General features: G+C 41.8%; 1 protein-coding gene across 4 annotated transcripts in view; it reads left to right on the forward strand.

Annotated features, from left to right (window-relative positions):
* Window positions 1-1,022: 1,022 nt before the first annotated feature.
* Window positions 1,023-25,936, forward strand: part of akap9 (A kinase (PRKA) anchor protein 9) — a 51,381-nt gene continuing 26,467 nt past the window's right edge. For 3 of the 4 annotated variants that reach the window (XM_084033061.1, XM_084033059.1, XM_084033060.1), the window contains exons 1-20: window positions 1,023-1,223; window positions 7,106-7,378; window positions 9,592-9,636; window positions 10,070-10,132; window positions 11,171-11,311; window positions 11,828-11,983; window positions 12,088-12,222; window positions 12,345-15,227; window positions 16,518-16,598; window positions 17,931-18,078; window positions 18,219-18,289; window positions 18,382-18,499; window positions 18,640-18,737; window positions 19,171-19,270; window positions 19,522-19,756; window positions 20,900-20,951; window positions 21,820-22,152; window positions 22,494-22,778; window positions 24,308-24,438; window positions 24,681-24,892. In XM_084033061.1, coding sequence (XP_083889187.1) covers window positions 1,176-1,223; window positions 7,106-7,378; window positions 9,592-9,636; window positions 10,070-10,132; window positions 11,171-11,311; window positions 11,828-11,983; window positions 12,088-12,222; window positions 12,345-15,227; window positions 16,518-16,598; window positions 17,931-18,078; window positions 18,219-18,289; window positions 18,382-18,499; window positions 18,640-18,737; window positions 19,171-19,270; window positions 19,522-19,756; window positions 20,900-20,951; window positions 21,820-22,152; window positions 22,494-22,778; window positions 24,308-24,438; window positions 24,681-24,892 — 5,608 coding nt within the window. In that variant the 5' untranslated portion in view covers window positions 1,023-1,175. Of the gene's footprint in view, window positions 1,224-7,105; window positions 7,379-9,591; window positions 9,637-10,069; window positions 10,133-11,170; window positions 11,312-11,827; window positions 11,984-12,087; window positions 12,223-12,344; window positions 15,228-16,517; window positions 16,599-17,930; window positions 18,079-18,218; window positions 18,290-18,381; window positions 18,500-18,639; window positions 18,738-19,170; window positions 19,271-19,521; window positions 19,757-20,899; window positions 20,952-21,819; window positions 22,153-22,493; window positions 22,779-24,307; window positions 24,439-24,680; window positions 24,897-25,936 lie in introns of all 4 variants that reach the window. The other variant, XM_084033062.1, reaches the window with a different exon arrangement.

The raw sequence follows: 25,936 nt of genomic DNA on the forward strand, positions 1-25,936 counted from the left end.
CCACAGTCTCGCTGTAAATTAAATATTAGACATTGGTCCTTTATCGCCTCCATCTGTCCTAGAAACTGATGCCAGTCTCTCCTGTTACCTGCTGTCCTATTCAGCCAAAGAAGCGCAAGTACTTTCCTTTTCAAAGTAGTATGCAACTGTTTGAAATGTGCTCAGAATTAATAAAATGACATGCTGTAAAGTGTGAGTTGATGGCTTTAGTCTTCTTTAGAAAAAAGCATAGATATGAAATGAAAATATCAAGTGTTGAAAAAGAAATATCTTCGCTGGGACAGCTCTGGTAACCTTTCCTCCTGTTACCATAGAAACTGAGCAGACGTTTTGCAGGATTCAGGCTGCATGAAAAGCAGAAATTTGGGACATGATGAAAATCAGACATTTTTAGGCTATCATTGTACATCAAGATATAAAATGATTCCTTCTCTGTATCGCCTCTACAAATTGATATCATCTTCCAAACCTCAAATATGAGAAAATAGAACGTAAATGTAACAAAATGATATAGCCATGTGATTTATTTAAGAAGTTGTAGACAGTCAGCAACTGTTTGATTATTATGCTGCACTGGTGCATTCATCAACTTACTGTACTTAAATACAATTTTGAGGCACCTCCATTCGATACTAATAACGCTCCATTTAATCCACTAACCTACTTCACAAATTGATATTTTACAAAAGAAATGATGAGCTTTGAAAATAAAATGGTTAGATTAAACGACTAAACAGTATACAAATGGTTTAAATGAAATACATTTTGTTGCTAGAATGTGTGAATGCAGGACGTTTATGCCGTAGTATTCCTACTTTTACTTAAGTATAATATTACCTCTTCTCTCACTGATTAAAGTGTATTACCGGGGATGATTTTTTCCCCTATTTATAATAATTACGACATTTCTGGCAGCACTTGAAGGCAACACTAGTGGAATGCAAGGGGGCGTGGCTATATGGCTACCTACACAACGTCATCACAGTTAGGTCTCATGTTTACGTGGAAAACATGGCGGCGGACTACCAACAAGGAGACAGCACTTAAGTAAATGCGACTGGCAGCCAGCTGGGAGCCAGCCGACAGACATATTCAACTGTTAGTTTTAAGATTTGTCTCGCTGATAATTCGCATGAAGCGGTCGCCTTCTCGTTTCAGCCACAGGGACCGCGGCAATGGAAGACGAGGAGAGGCAAAAGAAGCTGGAGGCCGGCAAAGCAAAGGTAGGATTCTCAGATTTTTTGTGTTATCATAACTCACTCACATTGCTATCCCGGCTGTAAAGTAGTAACTTCATGTTGTCGGCAACTTATTTGCCCGCGGCTGGGTCTGTCAGCTGTTTTTGCCCCCCCTCCCTCCCCTTCTGTCCCCCCTCTCAGCTGTCAGTCCCAGCAAACACGCGCCCTGCTCTGACAGCCGGAGATCGGCTCGCCGACGGGCTGTTAGCATAGCAACTGTTAGCGCACGGTTTCCTTTGTCATGCTGCACGTCTAACGTTGCACCAGTGTTTTATTTTACTTCTCTGAAACGTGCAAAACGAGTGTGCACGCAGTGTTAACTCAATCACCCTCAAGTGAAGCGATACGTCGTTATCAAAAGCTTATAAACGCCACCTAAAAGGGAGGCGGTCAGGCTGGTGTAACAGGATTTTCAGGACGCATCCCCACTAGCTGGAGCAAAGACTGCCCAACATGCCAAACTTGTGCTACATTGGCTTTATCAATCAGCAGCATCAACATTTAGGTCAGGAGGACAACCCCCCACCCACAAAGCATATACAACAACGTCGCTACGCTAGTAGTGCTGTACTTAATTTGACTTGTAAACCCTGATTTATGCTCATTGTATGTTTAGCCCTTATTTGTGTCACATAAATCCAGTGTTTTCTGTTAAAAAATTGTAATACACAAACATATCTGAGCTATGCCACCTCACATCTTGTAGCTTTGACTGGTGAGGAAGTGCATGACCTTGCAGCAGCTTTGTATTCGTAGACCCAGACATCTTGGTTATACATGTTTTCCATAACAGGCCTGCAAAGAGATCTTAACAAGATGCAGTAGATAATGCACAGTATGATAATATTGCACCCTAAAGACATAATTGGCCCAAGCATATGTCTAACAGGGAGATGCAGCACATATTTGGTATTTACTGTAACATTCTGGAAGCCTCATCATGGCACAAAAGTCACAAATAATTATACACCACTATAACTCACACGTCCCTCTTAATATTGTAGCTCATTTATAAAGTTGGTATTGACAGTAAGAAGGAGTTCTGTCCTGACACTGCAGAGTAGCATCTCATAGGCCGTGTTTGGTATCTCTTTAGGTCACTCCGGGTTTCACAATGGAGCTCTGGCTTTTAGGGAAGCACATTGGGAAAGACCATGAAAAACACCATCTCGTGGTTATGGCTTTAGGTTATAAACGGCCCCCTCTATACTGCAGGAGGGTTTGCTGATTTTGTTTTTTATTCTTTTTTACACAGTACCATGTCACCATGCCCTCACACGTAGGGGAGGAACTTCACAAGATACTTCACACAATAACACATTTCTGGTGGATAGCAGGGATATCCAGGACATTATTGTTTGCAGCCTCTGAAAGTCAGACGGGATCTTGTAAGCTTGGATTGAGTCTAAGCTGATATGTCAGGATCAATCAGCAAGCTATGGGTAGTTTTAATATAATGACACGCAAAACTGCCTTTCTAAACCTCCAAAAATATTTATACTAGCTGTTTTTGATATCACATGAATGAGGCTGCATCTGTGTGGTCGGCCTTTTACCTTAAAATGTTATCAGAAATAGAGTTAAGATGATGTATTTCATTATCAGGATAACAGCTTTGATTTTCTAGTTTAAAACTCTTCCAAGTGGCTGCGTAATGCGCCTGCCAAATCGGTACAGGGAAGCGTTCACGTTAATGGCTGAGTGGAAGGAGAACTGTCGATCATCTATTGTATAGCCTGCTTGGAATGACGTCCGTCGCTAGCGAGTGCCTATTCAGCCATACCCGACAATGAAGCGTTAATTGTGGGCTGATACCGCCATGCTATTGTTCCAAGCCATTAGCTGCAGATATAGTGTTGCCTTCACTTTCCTCTGTGGCAAAATAGACCATATTGTCAAGTGCATTACCAACATAATGGAGTTACTCGTGCACAACTTCTTTAGCACAGTCTCTGCAGTTACATGCCATATAAAGCTTTGAGCGACATGAGCTCTAGACGGACGATTTTTTTATGTTTGGTCAAAGAAAGTCACAGACTCAGATATGCCACCTGCTACAATCACCAGCACCTTATAGTGTCCGTGCCACTCATCGGAAGACATGGTGTCTTCGGATGAGCATGTGATGCTCAGATTCATACGGATCGGCTCGGGCAGGGCACTGCAGTGTTTTTTAATTTGGCCCAAGGGAAGCATGCATCATTCACTGAGGATGGCATGCTCATTTGTTTCTCTGCTTCTCTGATACGTCTACTGGTCACTGATTTAAATATATGTGTCTGTCTGGCGTTCCAAACCAAATAACAACATTTTCTAGCCTGAACATGCTTTTTGTTGTATTAAAGATATATTCAACCCAATTAAGGGTTCAAATAGTCTAAAGGTCAGCGTCGCTGTCCGCACTGAAGGTTTTGAGGACAGCAAAGTTACAAGTTGATCTTCTTAGCTTATCCCTGAATGGTTAATCCGTCAGGCTACTAATAGTGTTTGTGCCCTGCACAGATCTATATGATAAATAGACATTGAACATCATAGCCTGTTCATCTTGTTGATTGGCTTAATTGACACTGGGTTTACTTTTTTAGGCTCCAATCATTGTGACCCCTATATGTTTGAATAAATAACATTAAATACTTTTGAGGCTTATGCCATGTCATGCTGCATGGCTTGAGAAGGGATTGTCAAGTGATTAATTGAATGTGATAGTCCAACAGCTGTCCAGTTTTAATTAGCTACAACCCTGGATGACCGTATCTAGCTTTATGTGCAGGTCTAGAGACTTTTGTTATGACTGTAGGGAGACTCCTCTTTTGATATTTACAAAAACTTGTTTTTCACTTGAGGCAACAGTGTGAAGTCTCTTGTAGAAAAGCTCTAGAAGCAGGAAAGTATAAATCTGTAATCTGAAGCTGCATCTGCGACCCACAGCTCATCACTAATGCATGAATTCTGTATCATGAAAGAGGCGTATCCTGGTGTACACATTTCAGAGGGGAACATGCAACAATAGTCCTATATATATATATATATAGTCCAATAGTCCTTCCGTGTTGATGTCAAAACATTTTACAGCATTAAAAGATTTAAATGTATGAAAACAAATTAAAAAAAAAAGGAAATGCATAAAAATGCACAGAACTATTAGGCATGGATTTAAAAAAAAAAAATGTGTAAAGAAATCTGCCAGTGTAAATGTTTTCAGACAGCAGATGGAGATACACCTACGTAGTCTCCTTTCCCAGATGGTGATACAGCTACAGTACACAGGCTCCGGGTCTCCATATGTTCTGCCAACGCTCTGTTCTGCAGAGCCAAGTAGGGCAGCTTGATATGATAAGCAGCTCAACCAAAGGCTGGGTTCCCCAAGACTTCTCCAAAAGTCAGGGTGATTTCTGCTGCCAGGTCCAACTGCATATTCCGTACTGCTTCTGGTGCGTAATACTGATTCAGTCAGAAATAAAGGAGTTGTTGAGTTTCCAGAGCCGTCATTGTAATCACCAGACTCTCCATCCTGTGAGTGTGGCATTCATTCATATCTCACTCCTGGTTTTTAATGGATAACGCTCTTCTGGAAGTACAGCTAGATGGATATATTTAGATGGGGGCTGGGGTGTGCGTGGTTGTGCAGTGGCATGGATCAGAAGCCCTTTGCTTTTTAAGCAGTGCGTTGTAGGTGGGGGGACGTGACCATGACGCCCACACTCAGCTCTGTCGTGCCAGCATCTAACCTTTTGTGCAGCACCACCAAACCGGACCTGTCGATAAGGGCTTTCTTTTTTTGCTGACTTTGCTGCTGCGGGCGTGTGGTTTCCTAAAGAGGTGCATACGATCTGTTATCGTGGTGAATTTTCATTATTGGGATAATCATAATTATCCTCACACGAGTGACCTGAAAAAGCTGCCCAGCTTGCTATCATGGCGGAGTAAAACATTTAAAATGTAAAAAAGAATTGTAATATGTATATATGTGATGCAATACAAATATTTGTTTCTTAACAGAAAGTGCTATTTGTAGATTTTGAGGCATATTTTGATGATTTTCGGGTTAATATGGTGAATGACAATTATGTTGGCCAGGATAATTCATCATTCAGGATTTTTTCAAATCATCCTGTGCCTGTAGGTGTAGCTCCCTGCAATGTGCAAATTGATGAGCATGAATGTTTTATCAAATATTTGACTTAAGCATGAATTTGCATCAGGTAATGTTTCTTGTTTTCTCAGGTGTTTCGTCGTTGAATAAGACAAAAATAGACATTCCTATTTGGTTGTTTTATTCATAAAGAGTATGAAAAAAATCAAAAAAGTATGAAAGGTCATTCTTGACCTTGGAAAAAGTAGTTTGAAGCAATAGTGCCAAGCCTGGATGTTAATGTGCATTTAGGGTTATGAATTCTGTCATCTGCTGGACACTTCCAGGACAGGTGAGCAGGCATTAGCAGCGTATCCTTGGCAACAGTCTGTCCATATCTATGGCAATCCATGCGACACCTGTGCTGTGAACCTGCAAGCCCTACTGTCTGCCCTGCTCAGCTGACTGTGCTGTGTCTTTGCTGTCGCCGGTTGCTCATACATAAAACATACAATGGGAGTAACAGCCGGCTGTTGCTTTCGTGTACATTATAACATTAGTTTGTGTGAAAGGAGGAGAGGGAGAATGAGAAGTTGGAAATTATATCTGTTTCGTATTTGTACTTGTACTACAAGTAACTGGTTCCAGCATCTCCAATGTGAGGATATGCTGATTTATTTCACCGTGTATTGATTCGTTCTGCGTTTTGGATCAGTGGTGTACATATAGCAGTCCAGTGCCTTTAGATAGTTACTCATATTTGTTGTTTTTTGTTGCCACAGAGTTTTAGTTGCCTGTTACCTGTCTGCGTTTTTCACTCTCAGTTTGTAAGCCCTCTGTTTAATAATTCATTTCACTGCACCAGTCAGCCTGCGTTTGTCTGCGTTTGGATCCTTCCACGTGCTGCCCGCTTGACAAAGTGTGACAATAAAAACTTTGAAGACGTTTTACTATGTTGTGAGATTTAATAGAGTAAATGATTGATCAAATACATTACGTGAAAGATTATTCAATAGCTAAAATAAGTGTTGAAACCCTAATTTGATAAGGACTTCTTCAGGTGGAAAATGTTTTCGTTAATCCTTGGAGACAGTTTATGAAAATGATGGAGACAGGCCAAGCAACATGCTATACATGCAACGTACATCATCACAAGCACTCAAGCTTGTTACATTTGCATGCAAGTGGAGATCCATTCTTAAAAAAGTTGTTTCTATCATGAATCCATGAATATTAACAATATAACCGCAACGATTCTACTGTGCAGAATAAAGCAAATAATAAAGCGTAGCATTTTGAAAATAGCAAAGGAGATACAAGTGTTATCGCTGTCCCATCATTGACATAGTTTGAACATGTAATCCCTTTAGTCAGGATTAGCACCTGGCAGAGAGCAAGAGGCATGTGTCTGGTCATATGGACACGGGGCGGGAGGACTCACTCGGAACGGGGAAGACACCTTTTTGGGACACACAATGTTTCGCTTGAGTTTCACCAAACTGTGTGGAGTCAGAGTAGGTTGATATAAATATTTTCATTTTTATTTTTTTTGTTAGAATTATAAACTCTGTGCTAGGCATACTAATGGAGTTGTGAATTAAGCTAAATCATATGGTTCTTATGCTGAAGGCTTGGTATCGGATAAACAAAGTCTGAGTGGAAGCTACAACTGAAGATGTGTTTTTGAAGTGTCTTGCTAAAGTTGTATTTATTTTTTTAAATTCCGAGGTCCACCATTCAATCATAAAGTGTAATTTCTACCCTTTACTCTGCCTTTTCCCGCTTCCCTCTCCAGTTGGCTGAGTATCGTCAGAGAAAAGCTTACGTGGACTCTCAGAAGAACCAGAAGAAGAAGAAGAAGAAGAAGCCGGGAGAGGACTCGCAGGGGGATCCCCAGAGAAGGGTGGAGGTCGAGCCGGATCAGTCTGTGGGTGGAGAGGAGGTCTCAGGTGGAGGACGAGATGGATCACAAGAAGGAAATAAAGACCCACCCACCACAGAGTTCACCTTCGCCAGGACACTGCGGAGTGGAGAGACTGTCAAGCACGACCAGACCTACAACATAGAGGTAGACAATTATGACTTATTATGACACTGCTTTCTAAAGCTATTTTTGACTGAATATTCTTTTACACCTCCAGAAAATCCCTCCATAGATTAGTCTGTGGTGTTGCAAATAATAACTGTCTACATGCTTTGAAACCGCATTCAGCACAAATAGTTTCACGAATATTTATTCATGAATCTCGGTTATTTTTCGACATTTTTGAAGCCTTTTTAGATATCGCACTGAGAAGTGTTTATTGTTTCTGCTTCTAATGTTGCAGTCTGGTATTATTGCTTTATCATCCATCTGCCCCTCATGCACCAATACAGTCTAAACTTTAAGCAATTTAGGTACTTTATTGTTTGAGTTGATCATTAACACGTACCATTAAGAGATGTATTCAAACCCGTAGATCTGTGTGAAAGGGGTCACTGTCCTCTCCAGATTTTTGTTTCCTGGAGTATAATGAACCAGTTGTGGCTGTCATGACAACCAGTCCAACACAGACAGTTGATGTAGGAATCCTCATTTTATTAAATGAAAAGAGTCTAGGTGGAGATGTGTGGTGTAATTGACTCATAATTTAAGAAAAACGTACATGAAAATAAATCAAATTCAATTATTAAAAAAACATTTGTCTGCAAAGCATTCGCCTCCATATGTATAGCAAGAATTATGAATAATGAATGAATAGTTTTTTTAGTTATAATGGGGCATGGCTTTAAAAGAAAAGTTTGACCAATTATCCAATTATTATTTTATCAATTAATTATGGATTTTGGGCAAAAAATTGAGTTACTGACATCGGTACTTGTAGAAAATAAATTAATCTTTGACCTTGTATCCTAAGAGTAAAGTTGGAATTTCTCAAAGGACTTCAGTACCCTTGGGGATGAGTTTGGAGCATGAATTTAGTTATCTCAAGGTCTCTTGAGACATTTTGATGGTAGGAAGCTGCAGATTGTTTGCTATGCTCTTGGAAAAGAGAACTTGATATTCCTGTAACGTTTATTTGCTCAAAGTAATACTCAACTACTTTATTTTTATTTTATGTTTTCAAAGACCATTGAAACAGTAATGAGTATTTTGTCTGAAAACTCTACAAATATATGGTACATAACCTTTAAACTCAATTAACTCGTCTCCATAATGATTCTCATAAATATTGCAGAAAGCTCTTCTAAAACATGTGCACAGACCTGAAGGCTCACCTTCTTTTTGCTCATCGTTCTAACCTCTCCGTCTGTTTTTATCAGCGCTGTGCAGCTCTTTCCCTCTTTCCACTGTACATTTTGATGCGGTACATGCCCACAAAACTACTGGTGCCATGGCAACAGACAATTGCCTTTTAAACAGGTTGAGCTGCGTCGGTCTGTGTGACCAATTCCTATGAGCTTGCAGCATTTTTTAGCAGACCTTAGGGTTGATTGAATGTATGAATGTTTCATTGAATTTTTTTTTTTTAACATCCTGGTAGCGACCCACAATCCTCTCTGTTACAAAAGGCTATTATGTATCACCGTGTGTGAGTGTATGAGGGAGAGTGAGAGAGAATTATTTATCCAGGCAAATGATGTAACCGTTTGAAGTTAAATGGTTTATTCTCCAATGTTTATTCTCATCCACGAGTAACCGGTCATGGGGCTCGCGTCTCCTCAGAGATGGTGATGCTGCATTCTGTGAGCAAGGAAATGGTTGCTGTGGAAACACAACAGCGCCAAAGTTTTCCATTCTCAAGTCTTTCAGAGTATAAGTGCCGTGTTGACACATCGATGCGTCTTTGACGTGAGCAGCCCTAAAAATCCTCTCCATAAATCAACAAGGTTATATATAAAATATTCACATGTCATATTAAGTGTTACTTGGCTGGTATTTCTGATATATTCTGCAGTCGATTGAAAGGAAACCTGTGATTTCTCTCCTGTTCTGGACCCCATACAGTTTCAAATCATGATCCGGGAATTAACCTGAAGAATAGACTTCAGTAATGGTCGTTATTACTCTGTGGGCGGGAAAAAAGGAGCTGTGTGACAGAAGTCTTACGGCCATATTTTATTAATGCTGAGTGCATGCAGCGCTTCAAATTGTTGATGATTGATCCAATTTAAAATGCACATAGCAAAATGTTCAAAGAATGGAATAAAAGACCCGTCACATTTACCTGTTTTCCATATTTGACTCGAGTCGGCTCAAATATCCTGTTTCTTTTTCACATTCTATCTTCTCTATTGCAGCCGGAGAGTGAAGTGTCCACTACTGCTGAAGATTATTCCTCTGAGGTGAGATGAAATATGGATCATCACTTTGTGACACCAACCATTTTTTTCATATCATGGAGAATGTTTCCACAATGACAAGCGTGCATTGAAGCATCTCTTAGTGCAGAGTTTTTGGAAACACTTTTGGCTTACTTCCTGTTTTGGATGCCCACATGGGTTTACTGACTGACTGTCTGCCAGAGGATGTTTTGGGGGATTTGTTTTTGTGGAAGTTTTCATGATTACAGCTTATTAGTCATCACTTGATTGACTGTATTTGTAACAGTAGTCTGCCAGTACACATCCACTGAGTTGGATGACTAAACTAGACCAGACAGAGGACGATTTTAGCTCATAAAGCCGACATTTATATAAATACAGTTTAATTTATGTAGGCTTTTCGGTCATGACTTCCAAATCTTAATGTTTCACTGACAGCGTTGTGAATTAACAGGTAAATGGGTGCCATGATGAGATGACAGAGAACCTAATGATGCCTTCGAAGGATTTTATCTGGGTACAGTAATCCCATCAAGCAGTGTTTGGCTCTGCTAGCAAACCTACTTGCTGCTGTCTGCTAATACTTAAGTCCTCTGCAAGATTTCCTGTGAACTCACTAACCAAGCCTGTGTTATGCTTTACTCACTCAACTATATGCCGACATACATGTTAGGTGTTTGGAATCTGTACCGTGAGGGGAAATAGTGAAAAATCTAGTTTGAAAGCACAAATGGCAGAGGAGTTTAGGCTCGAACAGGGCTTTGTGACATTTTTAGAGTTGTAAATGATCTACGAAAGCTGGAGGAGAATCAGGTGAGTGAGAAGGGAGAGGACTGTGAAGAGTTCGGAGGACTGCTCTCTTTTAGATTCACTATTTGAACAGAGGAAACGGAAACCAGGAAGGTGCTGATCAATGCAGTTAGGATAAATAGACTGCTGAATGAATTACCGTGAGATGTCCTGAATTTAGCAGATTATGAGCTTTGATTCTGGTCAGATACTTGTTCTGGTTCTTATAGTAGTGAAAAGGAATCCAAGGGGACAGAATTACAGCACTATTTGAACTGTGTTTGACAATTGTATTCTCAATTGTCTTTGCAAGAAAGAAATATGAAATGTTAGCATCATTTGACCCTTTGATAACCCACAACGATCAGATTTGTCAGCATTCTGCAAAATTCCTGAAAACTGGGAAACGATTTTGCTAGACCTACAACTTGTTTCAAATCTCCAGGTATTTAGCTGAATGTATTACCGTTCAGGCTTTATCAACTCCTCAACTCCCACTTGCAGAACTAACATAGAAAGTCTTTGCCTCAATGCGTTGGGTTATTACTTTGTATTTTGCCCTTGATGTGTAAAGCTTATTTATGCAATTTTGTTTTGTAAATTCCAACATAACCATATTTACAAGACATCCCTTCATGTGGCTCCTTGCTATTGTAACTAATTGCTGTTGCTCTACAATTGTGACTAATTGCTAAGCTCATGCTTGAAACCTTATCTTAACGGTTTTAACGAAACCCTCTAAAAAAGTGCAAATGTTCCTGTTCAGGAGGAGGTGGAGTCCCTGCAACGCGTGACAAAGGGAGGTACAATGGAGGAGGCTCTAGCTGCCAAGACCCAAGCTGTAGAGGAGCTGAGCCGAGAGCTTGAAGAAATCAGGGCTGCCTTTGGCACAGAAGGAGTACAGCAGGTAAATGTTTTATTACTTTATTATAGATCATACTGTTGTTCCTCTTCTGCACATTAAGGATAAACTTCCTTAAAGGGTGGAGATTATTTAACTTCTCAGAATACCACTATATTTTACCATTTAAAGTTAAGTTAGAATGACTTCATGAATGTACAACTAATTTGTTTCGCTCATGTTTAACATACTTAGACATGAATGAATCTTTCCTTTGGTTTTAAATCACAAATGGTTATAATATCACTTGGAGTCCATTTCAAATGATTTCAGTCAATTTATTAAATTCTAAATAACTCTTCATACTCATTTCAAGGATTGGAATGTGTTTTTCCCTCAAACAGAAAGTCCTGTAGCCTTAACAATCAAGTGTTGTGAAGGACGAATGTGCTACGTTCAGCCTTACAATGATGTTTCTTTAACGTTTTTTAAACTCTGTCCTTGGAAGGTCTCTTCTTTTCTCTCTCTGCTCTTTTCACTATAAATGCCGAAGATGTCTATAAGGTGATTTCACTTTTCTAGCTGCAGGATTTTGAGGCTGCTCTGAAGCAGCGAGATGGCATCATCACCCAGCTCACAGCCAACCTCCAGCAGGCCCGCGAAGAGAAAGACGAGATCATGAAAGAATTCCTGGAACTGACAGAGCAAAGCCAAAAACTACATATCCAGTTCCAGCAGGTGAGATTACAGTCATATTAGTTGTGCTATTATAAATGTCTACCTCCCACTTGCTATTCATGTTTATAATTAGAAATTAATCTGTTTATGGTAAAATCTCACAGTTGCAGGCGGGCGAGACCCTGAGGAACACCAGCCACAGCAGCACAGCAGCTGATCTTCTGCAGGCCAGGCAGCAGCTCATGCAATACCAACCGCAGCTGGAGGAGCTCCAACACAAGCTCAGTGAGCTGGAGATGGTAAGACGTTGCCTGGTGTGATCCTGCACACGTCTTAGACATGTTACGTTGAATGTGCGTGTTTACCAAAGTATGCTCTCAATGTTTGCGCCTGTATTTCTAATATTTGCTTTTCTTTGTAGTCGGAGAGAAGATCAGAGGAATCATTCACGCAAAGAATAAACGAAAAGGATCTGCTAATCGCTGAACAAGAAAAAGTGATTTTGAGTCAGCAGCACTCGCTGACAGAGTTAAGGATGGCGGAGGAGTCTTTTGCACAAACGCTGAAAGAGAAGACTCACTTAATTTCAGAGCAAACTGCAATAATCACAGAACATGATCTCTCCCTGACCCTGCTCAGAGAGGAACTTGCTCATGTGGGACGGGCCACCGATGAGAATATTATACACCCATCTGATGAAAAAGACTTGATCATAGGAGAGCAAGAAAGAGTTATTTCAGAGCGTGACTGCTCTCTTACCCAGCTCGAGGATGAGCTGGAGTCCTCTGTAAAAGGCCTGCATGACCTTCGTCAGCAAATGGCTGCAAAAGACTTGGAGCTTGAACGATGCATGGATGAGTTGGAGAGCAGCAAGTCTGTCTTGGAAAGCTGTAAAAGTGAAGCGGAGAGTTGTAAATTAGCGTTAGAGAACGAGCGTGTGGAGTTGGAAAGCTGTAAAGGTGAACTCGCAGCCTCCAGACAGAAAGAGCGAATGTCGTCTAATGAAATCATGCAGCTCATGGGCACAGTGGAGGACCTGCAGAAGCGTTATCACCACGGCAGCCTGTCTGAGAGTGCCACCATCCAACAAATGCAGGAAGACGCTGTGAAGAAGCTCGAGCTTCTCCGGGCAGAGCTGGATGAGATGTATGGCGAGCAAATAGTCCAGATGAAACACGAGGTTAACTTGCGGCACGCAGCAAAAGAGGAGAAAATGGCCGCGCAACATCGCGCCGAGCTCGAGCTTCTAAAAGCACAACAGCTGTCACAGAGCTCCACTGTAAGTGTTGAGGTGGACGCGCTCAATGCCAAGATTAGGGAGCTCCAAGAGACATTAGACCAATCCCAAGCAATGCACGATAAAGCCAGACACGAGCTTAGCCATGTTGCTCAGGAGAAGTTCAACCTGCAGGCCAAGGTTGAGGATCTCCTCCAAGATCTCCATTCTAGTAGAGAAAAAGTGGAGCAGGTCTCCTTAAGTCTTATCTCTCAGGAAAGCCGGCAGGATGAACTGCAGCACCTCCAGGAGACAATTGATAATCTGAAGAGTGAGCTGACTGCTGCTCAGGAAGCCGCACGAGAATCCGAAATAAACCATGAATCAGAAACGACCAATTACAAGATCAAGTTAGAGATGCTGGAGAGGGAGAAGGACGCTGTGCTCGACCGCATGGCGGAGTCCCAGGAATCGGAGCTGGAGCGACTGAGGACTCACCTTCTGTTTAGCCATGAGGAAGAGCTAACTCTTCTTCGGGAAGAATTGCAACGGGAGAGCTTCCTGAACACAGAAAACCTTCTCAATGAAGCCGCCGTCAAACACCAGAAAGCGTTGGATGAGCTGCGGCTCGGTTATGACCAAGAACTGCATTTGTTACAAAGAGAGAAGGTAAGTTTTGCCACAGAGCGAGATGAACTTTTTCACCAAATCCTTGGGCTACAGGAAGACTTGAAACTTGCTTTGCACAGCTCCAAAGCAGATGAGCTCGTCCTGCAGCTGCAAGAGCTTCAGGTAGAGCTTGAGGAACTGAGAAAGGGTGGAGGAGAACAAGCTCGAACGGAGAAAGAGAATCAGTCCTTGCGACACAAGATAGAGGTGCTCGAGAAACAGACAAAAGACGGAGAACAAACTTGGGAGAGGAAATGGAAAAAACAGGAGTTGGAAAATCAGAAATTGATGGAATCTAATAACGCTTTAAAAGAAGAGTTGGACTCAAACATTCAGAAAAATGAGATACTCACAGCAGAGAACAATCAAACACAGCATCAACTCATTGAACTTAGTGAGGAAATTGAAATACTGAGGACTACTTTCTCCTCTGATGAGAAAAATTTCAAGGTAAACTATCAGGAGCTGAAGGAAGAGTACACGTGTCTTATTGGGGCAAAGACACAGTTAGAAGAGAGAACACTGAAGGAGACGCTTGAGTTTGAGGTAAAAATTTCCAGCCTTCAGTCACAAATTCGGGAGCTGGAGGAGAGCAGCAGAGATCTCAAAATGAAGGACGTGACTAGAGGTGGACGGGAACAAGCTGTGATAGAAAAAGATACTACTGAGCTCATGGAGAAGCTTAATGTTACTTTAAGTGAGAAGGAAAGCATTGCTGCGAGGCTTTCCGAAGTTACAGAGCGACTGATGTTAACGGAGAACAGAGTGGGGCAGCTGGAGGAACAGCTGATGGAAGCGAGGCAAGAAAATGCGATGGTCGTCGAACAAAGTGAAAGCCTAGGGAAAGGGCTGGAAAAGCAGCAAGAGATTATGGGAAAGCAGACGAGAGGGCAGGGCGCCCAGAGAAGAGCTAAGCCCCGGCAAGAAGAGGAAGCTGTTGAACCAGTTTGTTCTCCTGAGGGTCATCACCTTCAGATTCAATCTTCGCAAGAGGCGATAAAGGCTCTTCAGCCCCTCTTACAGCCGGCGGAATCAGAGGGAGACGGCATCCCGCAGACCTCGGAGCTCCGGAGGCTTTCGCAGTCTCCATCTCCGGCAGCGTCGGGGGAGGGACCTGTTGAGGGACGCTCCTCGCCGCTCAAGCCCACAGCCTCAGGGTCAAGCAGGCGCAAGAGACGACAGAGGTTGAAGCAGGAGCGCAAATTGGGCACCGCTCTTTCCGACTGCAGAGAAGAAAAACAAAGGGAGGAGGGTGAGGAGGCAGTGGGGGAGGAAGAGCGAGCAACAAGTGCTGCAGAGCAGGAGATGCAGCCTCAGATGGAGAGCCAGGTTATTTCATGTTCACGAGAGAGGGCCGGTAGGGAGGACTCCGCTGACGGGTGCCAGGGTTCCGGAGACAGAGGCAACATCAGCAAACAGGTAGGCACTCGCATGCATCCACTGCACCGCTCTCCAGTCGCTGCCCCCCCCCCCCCCCTCTCTCTCTTTCTCTCCTCCTTTTGAAGTCTGATTAATTGACATGTTTGAGTGATGAAAGGACTTTTCTGAAAAACAAAGCGTAGTTGAAATTGCATGCCGTGGCGTTGATAAATGCCATCATCTTCCATCATGTGCAGATTGTATTCATAGCCAGCTTCAATATTGAGCAGAGTATGACTGAGGCATTTTGCCACTGACATGTTTTCTCTCTGGTGACAGTTAGCATTGCAAATTGCTTGAGTGTCTGCAGCCTTGCTCTCCCAAGGTAGCGTCGAGCAGCACAGTCATAACTGCTGTGTTAAATGACAGCTCGTCTAAGTTCGTGCAGCCCATTCGGCGACATTTATTGTTTGTTACTGCGGGAAGAATAATGCAAAAAGAGAGACTGTGCGCACACAGTAACGGCGTAAGTGTCAGGACCTCATCGATATTCCGCTCATCTCTACCAAAAGGAACACTATACAATATTTATAATCTGCTTTCTTTTGATGCTGCCTTTCCTCAAACTGAATTTGATGTTGTGTTTGAAAAGCGCTCAAAAGAAAACGGTCACCCCGCAGTCTTCTGATCGCCTTGAGTAATTGCCGTTGTGTAGAAATGTGTACATTCTAGTTTCTTTCCATCCTGCAGGGAGTGAAGGGTTTGAGGTGAGAAGCCATTTTACCCCCAGTCACTTCTGTCTATCACGTCAAGCTTTGTCTCAGTTATACCGAGCAAAAGATGGTGTATAGTGTCTGTCTGCCATTTCATGTGTGTTTCATATTGTTTTTGTCACAACCTGGGTTGGAACACTTTGTCCAGAATGACATTTTTAATGTCTTTAAGTCTTTTAAAAGTAGTTGCACAATTTTCCTCTGATGCTTAATAGCTCAGGGAAATGACACGTTATTGATTAGTTTAATGCTTCATGTAAGATCAATCAGAATAAGCATTTTTAAATGAGGTTCTGTGTATTGTGTACACAGATCAGCTGTTACAAGAAGTTGATTCCAAAATAGAAATAAAGGCAAATGAGTCCTTCTGTTGTAAATAATAATGGATTATACTACTAATAAGATGATTTCTACACTTCTACAGCTACTTTCTGCTCCCCCTCAGGAAGTGATCCACCACGGTGCTTCTCGTCTTTCTGTCCATCAATAGTCACCGTTGTCTGAATTTGTGCTTGGTAATCTGTAATAGAGTTCTTTAAAAAAAAGAACAATATTTGTCTTCTGCTTGCCTCTATAGGTGAGCGGCCATGGGACGGGCCACCACACAGAGGCTGTCGTGTGTCAGGGAGCAGTGGAACAGGGAAAGACTACTGAGCATGTAAATGTCACTTAAGCTCACATCCTGCCCTTTGCTTTTCAGTGTCGCTTTGATACATCATACAGTTTGTTGTAAAGGTCAATAAATAGGTGGTCCTACACCTGAAACACAGTGGGCCGCATGTGAGAACATGTTTGTGTTCTTTATCCTGAATAGCTCTTACTTTGTTTGTGAGGATTGCTACGGTTGTATTCTAAGAAGAAGCATACGTAAGTCAAATGATAAAGAAAAACAATCTTTGGGCATGGAGGATGATGCTCGACATTGCCCTGAGGAAGCCGCCAGCATGTTTCAATCTGAGCCAAAATATGCCAATTAAATAAAAAAAAACAACCTTAAACCGAATCTCAGTAAATTTGCATGATGGACAGAATATTCATTTAGCATTACTTTGAATATATATATATATATATATATATATATATATATAATAACGGCATTATGATGAAGTCTATAGAAAACTGCACATCTCGTACTTCCCCTAATTACCATAAATGCTCTTCAATAACTGGTTATTGCCACTTACTGTTTGTACAAGTGGTTCTTGCAGGAGGCCCAATAAAAATAGGTTTGAGTAATTTCCTCTTTAATAGGGGTTATGTAGTAGGGGTTATGTTTATTAGTCAACAATCTTCCTCATACAAGAGCTTTTTGTCGTTGTTGTCTGAGCAGCTCATCATGATACAGCTGCTATCCGTTTGTTCTGAGCGTCTCTTAGCTGCGTGTTTTAAGTAGCAACATCTGAGTGGTTACGGGTTTTGAAAGGATCCGCCGCACTACACATGTAGAGCGGATGGGGAGATTGTATCATAAAGTGTTTTAAATACAGCCTGATTAAAATGCAGAGTGCACTTTAAAACACATCTGACATCAAAGGTAGCGGAATCACAATTTCGTAACCGAGTACCCCTAACAATTGCGTGCTAATGCATAATTAGAGAAAGAGGACCTCACTGTTTGTCTTTTGTTCTCCGATACAGAAGTGATAATAGCCGACCTCTCATCCTGAACACACTGCTCCCTGATAGAAATAAGAGAAGCGGTGGAATTATGTTATTTAATCATACTGCTTATCTCCTCTGCTTAGCAAATGGATGTAATATGCTGCAAAATTTGGTTTATGATAAATTATAAGTAATTGGTATCATATGCTATTTCAAAGTGTTCCAGATATGTGTTTGTAAAAAAAAAAAATCTTTGTCATTTAGTGTTAATTTTGTTGGATCTGGATAGATTGGACAATGTGTGTGTGTGTGTGTTTTAAAAAAGGCATGTGCTCCTGCGGTTCAATCCGCCTGTGTTAATGTGGTTATATTGCTTCCCTGTGGTTAGGGGGACTGCAGGTTGCAGATGGAGGCCCAGCGCATCAGCCTGTCTCAGATCCACGCCGCCCAACTCGAGCTGCTGCAGGAGGATTCAGACGACCGCGCACACACTCTGGAGCTGAGACTGCAGAGCCTGAAAGATCACGGTGACCAGGGTGAGCAGATTGTGTTTGTGGCAAAGCAAAGTGCCATCATTCCCGATGAATGACGTATCTAGTGTTGTTTCTGTGTTGTGTTGGTTGCCAGAGTATGTGTGAACACAATTATTCAATTCATTCCAAATGTTTTTTTTCAGATGAACCAAAACTCATCATATACCACAACATGTTACAAGCTGTGTCAGAAGAATGCAGTGAGATAATTCAGGTAGTTACTAAAGACAAACAGTTTTCTGAGGTCATTTTGGAGGAAAAAATTACGACATCAGTGAACCCTGTCTCTGTCGGTTTTGTATCCAGTGTTTTCGAAAGATGTTTGAAGAGGTTTTGGAGAGTGTTGCTGCAAAGGGCCGGCCCTCCTCTTCAGTGGAAAGACCAGATACCAGTGAATCCACCTCCATTGTACCAGAGACCAAAGGTAAGTTATCTCTTGAATAAATTATTACACATTGGATAAAACATATTTTAAATTTAAGTAAATAAATGAATAGAACATCTCAGTCTCATTCTCAAATATAATAATTACATTTTCTTTCAATCTATCTTTCCCTTATTTAGAGCTCGACCGAGATCTTCAGCAGATGAGGGAGAGGATTGAGCAGGAGGGTCATCGACTGTCGCACCTCCAGGATCTGCTAAGAAGTGATGGGAACAAGGTGAAAACTTACACATCTGCAGACATTAGCTGTGTCTCAGTTCCATAATAAATGCTGATTATTAGCAGGTTCGTTCACTGGAAAAGTGGTAAAATAAGGTATACTCAAAAATGTATAGACACACATATATAGATACTATTTTCCCACCATACATTGAATGAACTGCACAGAGGTGTAAACATTTTTAAACCAAATTTGGATTGTACAAAAACAAATGTTAAGTTTGCATTGATATTCAAAAGGTAGCAGTTTGCATGTGCATGTATTGTGCTGTATCACGTCCTGTATGTATAAAACAGATAAGTAGATTGTTTAACACTTGCATACAAGTTGTGTACAATTCACATGCAGTATGGAATTAGCACACATTGTTTGAGGAAAAGAGGATAACAACGTTAGCAGAGAAACACTGACAAATCTGTCCGTCTTCTAGATGACGGAGCTTCAGGTGTCATATGATGAACTGAAGAGCGGCAGCGAGATGTCTGACTTGCGTGTGCAAGTTTCCAGCTCAAGCCCCTCTACAGGCAAAGGTAAATGTTATCTTCTCTGTCAGAAAAGGAAAAGCAAGCAGGTGGTATTACGCTGCGTTGCTTTCTGTTATTTGTTTCTTTCACTGCTCTCTGCTCTGTTCACTTCTTATTTGATGCTGTTATTTGTTACTGCAGTGACCCATTTCCCCCAGAAGGAACATTAAAGTTTAACGTAATTGATTCTGATCTTCTAATGCTATCCAGAGTATTGAGTGTATTGAATTTTCAAATTTCCCTTCTCTGTCGTTTAGCTGTGGAGGAGCCGGCTGGTGCACCTTCCACTTCCCTTAGCGAGGAATTACAGAGGCTGAAGGCCGAAGAGCAGAAGAAGCAGCTCCAGCTGGAGGAGAGTCACAGACAGGAGATGGAGCATCTCCGATCTCACTACCAGCAGCAGGCCACCGAGAGCGAGGAGCGGTACGCCACCGAGCTCTTCATGCTGCAGCAGCGACTGCAGGAGGTCACGGGCACTCAGACCCACGACAGGTGACGACACTGTGAAAACACATTGATGTTGATATTGCTTTGTATTCAGATCAAGGCAAGGAACACGTTCAGCAAAGTCTCTTTTTAAGAAAAGTTAAACCCAAGAAACTGATACGGTGACATATAGATAAACAATTTCTTAATTTGGGACAAGAGAATATAACTTTTAAAATAAGCTCCAGCCATTAATATCTGAAATAATAAGAAAAAAAAGTGCATGTGACTGCTAGTGTTGTCACAATTGGCACATTTGATTGATTGATTAAGTGCTTGTGATGGTAGAATGCTAGTAGCAGGTGGAAGCTACCTGACCCAGTTCAGTTGACTACAAAGCCTTAACTAATTAAATATTCACTAGGTTGTTTCAAGCCGTGTTCATGCCTTGTTAGCCCACTAACCTAAAACACTACGTGGTCCAGATGGCTGCTCGAGGGATGTGCTGTGTAGAAAACAAGATGAATGTGACATTTTAAGCATGCACCACTCACTATGTGGAATTATTTCTGTATTATTACTGTTTCTGAAGTTCTACAAATAGAACTATAGTCAATTTACAGACTGTAAATGTAGGATAACTTCAATCTTCCACAAACAAACTATATAACTGTCTGAGCTCCCTCTCAGAGTCCTACCGTTACTATGAAATGTGAGATGATGCTGCCCTCCACTGTTTGATATAGTAAATGTGATTACTGTGGTTTTCAACATGAGTGAACTTCTAACTGCCATGTTGAAGAAAATGCTTCCCTGAAATACAGTAAAACATGGATTATAATCACATATTATATCCAGATACATTATATCTATACAGTGTATGTATCACTGATGTCCTGTTACATTCATTTGTGTAGTTCGACCAGGAGTCATATTCTATATTTTAGAAGACATTTAGAGCTGTGTTTTAGGTCTTGAGAATAAATCGATTGCTCTGTAACTATTTTGACAATCCAGTCATTGTTTCAGTAATTTAAAAAAAATGCAGAAATAAAAAAAACATTCTGTGATTCAGCTCCTCAGATGTGAGGAATGGCTATGTCTAATATTACTAAGTCGTTTTAAAGCGAACCAAGCTCAACGGTTAAACTTATTTGATGTTTTGGAACAATGATTTTGACTTCCCGTTTTCTCTTTCTGCCTTTCCAGTGCTCCAGATTCCAGCTGTGAGAGGATGGGGGAGCACGGAGATGAACTAAAGGTTTGGCTGTTTGATTTTGCCCTCATCTAAACCTTCCATGTCACATGCATCACATCAGACTATGAGCTCATACGTGTACATGCATTAAGACACTATGACAGTAAGGGTGGGTGCCGAGGCCAGTTGCAGCCTTTAGGCTGAAACATGCCCTAAATTCCCCAGCTTTGCTCCAGAAGCAGCAACATGAGCAGTCCTATACCAACTATCAGAAGGCTTGGATGTTATATAACCCGCCGTATTACTCGAAAACCAAACGGACATACTCACGTCTTGGTGGTTGCACGAAAGGGAGGATTCTGCCTTGCGTGAATGAGCTGCACTCCACTATTGCCATCTCACACTAATGTCACTCCAACTTTGTCCGTCCCTCCCTCCAACCTCGAAGCTTCCACGGCTCGTGTGGCTGTGCCAAGAACAGAGAGGAGGGTAGAGTAGAGGATCGACAGAAGCTCAGGATGAGCAAGAACGGGAGAGAAAGTGAAAGAAGGCTTGATGCACTGTAAGGATTGGAAATGTTAGGCTTGAGGCAAGTGGGACTGAAGAAGCTCAAGGACTGTGAAAAAGACAAGAAAGGGATTCATCGCAAGACAGGGTGGTAGTGTGTTCAGGGGGAAAATATAGCTGTAATGTAATCCAAGGCATCTCTTTTTTCACTTTATCATCCAGGGGGCTGGAGGATTGGAGGGAACAAAACGGTGTATTATTAATCCAGTGGTGGGTTGGGTTCAGCTACAGTAAAGAGAACCAATTTATTTCAGGAGCAGCCTTGAAGAGCTTTGATTTCAACACGCTACAGCTGCCGTTATCTGCTGCATTAGTTTTAATTTTGTAACTTGTGGCTCTACCCTTCTTTCCTCACTCGTTGTAGGAGCTGGGTGAGGAGCAACTGTCGGAGGGAGGGGTGGAGTTGCGCTGGCCTGTCAGGTCTGCAGGCCTGACGGCACAGCTGCAGGCACTGAGGACGGCGCTCTACCACAAGTATGTCCAAGAAGTAACGGCTCTCAAAGAGCAGCACAACCGGGAGCTGAGGAGGCTGACGGAAGAAAAGGGGAAAGCTGGGGAGCACCAGGAGGAGGCAGGAGAGCAGGATCTCAACAGTATTAACAGCGCTGGAAGCTCCAGCGAGAGCCTCGGGGCAGCTGGGAAGGTCTCACTGGAAGACAAACAACACTTTGAGAAAGTGGAGGAGGAAGTTGCCAAGGTAGGTGACCATGTTATATACAACTCTTGTGTTTTTTTCTTGTGATAGCAAACTGAATATCTTTGGGTTGTGCACTGCAGGTCGGACAAAACTAGATATTTTAAAGATGTCATCTGAGTTCTGCAACAGTGCATTTCAATTCTGTCATCAGGGGGAAACTCTGCAGAATAATCAATAATGATAATTGTTAGTTGCAGCCCTAGATGTTAATTTTGTTATTCAGGAAAATGTGAGTCCCAGTTGCTAATTACATTGTATCAGCACTCTTACTGTACTTCAAGTCTCTGTTTCTATTAGAGGTCTAAGACACATTCTCTTTGGATCCATATTATATCTGACAGGCCATCGTTCAGATGTCTGTGGAGTTTGCGCAGCAGATTGAGCTGGCTCGAATCAACAAGCGTGCCTGCCAGAGGAGCACCTCAATGCAGACCCGATCTGATAAAGAGGAGGTGGAGGAGGAGGGCGAGAACGAGGAGCAGATGACTCCCAGAGCTCCTCTCACCTCGGGGGCCTGGCTGGAGGAGGTGGAGAAGGAGAGACTGGAGAGGGAGCTGGAGGAGAGGAATGCTGAAATCAGAAAGTTAAAGGAGGAGCTGCAGAAAACTGAACCAAGATCTGAGCAGGTAAGTGTCACCAACTGAGCTGTTGAGCAGCAACGTGTTGATTTTAATTCCACCACACCGTAAACTACATTAATTTCACCTCAGAGAATGAAGTACTGTTTCGCTTTGTCACAATACATGCTTAAATTCTGAATTCAGACTTGCATTGATATTCTTTTTCACTGGGTTTTACCTGCCCACATTGACGAAAGGTTACAATGAAAGAGCATCCATCCATTCATTTTCTTCCACTTATCTGGGTCGCAGTGGTAGCTGGCTTAGCAGGGCACGCCCCCCTCCACAGCAACACTTTCCATCTCTTCCTGGGGGACCCAGACGGGTTCACAGGCCAGATGATATATATATATATATATATATATATATATATATATAATCCCTCCAGCATTTGTCTTGTTGTGTTTGAGCCAGGATACAAGGCTGCTACTATGCAGCAACATCAATACACTAGAGTAGGGGGTTGTCATATGTTTCTGTCCTTTTTTTTCTGGTATCCTAGCTCCTAGGTTTTGTTCTAAATAGGATACATCATCATTTTATTCTTATTTTACTCTTATTTATATACATTATATCATACACAACTTGTGATTTATTACTTATATCAGGAACCAACGTGCATTAAAACAGTAAAACACTAATAGTTTTTCAGTCTCTCATAAGAGTTTTAATAATTTCACAGGAAGTATATTCATTTGTCCACTACTGTCAAAGAAAAACATTTTAGGTTCTTGATCATACATACTTTCTATTCTATCTATTCTGCATGTATGGCTTCCTCATGTTGTTTGGGATTATTTCTTTTAATCATTCCTCACGCCTTCAAGAGCTAATCCCAGGGCCTGCTTAGCCTTCACTAACCATTTATTGCATGATTAAACTTGTGACTGTGTTATAGCAGTGGCTGCCAGATTCAGTGTTCTTTGTGAGATGATGTGCTCCAACAGTGATTCAGGAACGGTCGTAAAAGAAAGTCCTTAAGCTGCAGTAATTGGCTCAGATGAGTTGTTATGGGAAAATGCCTCTGTTGAAACACTCACAATTGAGATTTCAAAATAAAAATGAAGCTGTCTGTTTCTGAGAGAACTATAAAACTCTCTCATCATCTCATCTGTCTAAAGAAGTGATTCTTTGACTGAAGTCAGTGCCGCTCATCGGCAGTCTCTGCACGGTGTCGTATCTGCGAGTCGAGAAGCAGAGCTGCATTTCTGCTGTTCTTTCAGAAGGTGGAGCAATCGCCTCTGCAAGTCACTGTGCCTCAGGTGCACCTGTTGCCATAGCAGCACAATGATGGCAGTGTTTCTCTCGGATCCAAGGGGAGCGTCTTTGCTTCTTTGTGTGTTTGTTTGTGTGTCTGTGTGCTCGTTAAAAGGGCAGTGTGTCTGCATGCCCCTCGCTGTGCCTTATTTAAATGCACTTTTACTAATGGTCACACAAACAGCCACACTGTGGTTTGCCACCCCAGAGTCTGTTGATCCACTGGCAACTTTGCAATGACGGGGCTGCTGTCTGTGTTCTCTCTCCTGCCTGTCCAGGCCTTAAAGATGAGAAAAGACGGTCAAGAAGTTGAGGAAGAGGAAGATCCAGGTCAGGTGGCAATAAAGCAGGCTGGTGGAGGCAAACTGTCGTCACAGGATGCTGGAGAGTCCCCTGAGGACACTGAAAGGTAGTGACAGAAACTGTATTGAAACTGCTCCCTAATAATACATCTGTGCTCATAGATGCTTCATGAAGGAGAACATATGGAACTTATTTAATTATGTAATGAGTTGATCCTTTTTGTGTGCAAGTGCTGTATATACAAGATTTATCGACAACTAACATTGTTTTTCTATAAGATTACAGATATTTATAAGAAAACCTTCTTCACTGCGGTTGTTAACTGTTAACTGTTTTTGCTGCCGTCAGGAACGTCTTGCGTAAAGCCAACGAGACACTCAGTCAGGTGCTGGTTGACGTCCTGAAGACGACGGCAGCAGCCGAGGAAACTATGGGCCTCCACATGCAGAGTCTACGGGACGCTTCCAGCGGAGGGCAGCAGGCTGCACCGCCACACTCCAACACACAGAGAGAAACCTGGCCGAGGGTTGACGCCGAGCCCGCCAGACCTAATGCTGCAGGCAAGTAACCTCAGGTCATAGTAATAGTGTCGGGTAAATGCGGGTGTTTATGTTTGGGGCAACAGATTCAACAGCCCAAATATGGTGGTTTCAGATGTAGGTAAGCAAAGCAAAATGCATCAATAGTTTTGTGCTCTGCAGATTTGTATCATTACAGCTGCACTTGCATTACCATCAGGGTCCATCGTCAGACTGGTATCTCGAATTCTTGAGAAGTGTGGATTACAAAAACATTTTTGCAACAAGGTATATCAAATACATCCTATGATACACCTGACATGAATTAATTCATAACCAGAGAATGCAGAGCCCCAAATTAAATCAAATCAAATCAAATCAAATTATTTTACTCAAATATGGAGTTTTGAAGTCTGTTTTTAATTGGATTTCAATACAACACAACCAAAATATTGCTGGCAGCCGTGACTGCAATTTAATTCAAATTTGCTCAGAGCAACGCTGCACCATGACTACCAAACGCTATTGCATTCTTTCATCACCAAGCCTGGTGTTTGTAGTGGGGTTTTTTTTCTACAATGAAAAACCCACCATCAGTGCTAGTGTATATATGCACATGTACAGTTGTCATGCACACATTCATCAGGATTAAATACAAATAACAGAAAGATATCTGATGGGCCTGCCTTCTTGGTGCTTCCATGGCAGCTAAAGACAACAACTCATGTCTAGGAGCTAATCCTAATATTTACGAGGTGTATCATGGGACTTTACACTGATGTGCTTGTTTAATTCACAAAGGATTTGTCCTATAATATGATTTGCCAGTTTTGGTTTGATCAGTTTCTTGTACAGAATATGCCGTGTTATTTTGGGTTTTCATTTGACTTGTGAATCGTGACAATATCTTATACGTGCTGACATGTTACACATTGTGACTGTTATTGTGAATTCAGATTGCTGAGATTCTAATGAAAATTATTAAATTCTGCAATTACCATCAATGAGCATATTTGCTGTCAGCATTATAAGATTTATCTGTGTTTTAAAAGATCCACTGCTCTATCTTGGTGTGTTGGCCAATGT

Source organism: Eutrigla gurnardus, assembly GCF_963514095.1.
Source record: "Eutrigla gurnardus genome assembly, chromosome: 17".
Classification (NCBI taxonomy): Eukaryota; Metazoa; Chordata; class Actinopteri; order Perciformes; family Triglidae; genus Eutrigla; species Eutrigla gurnardus.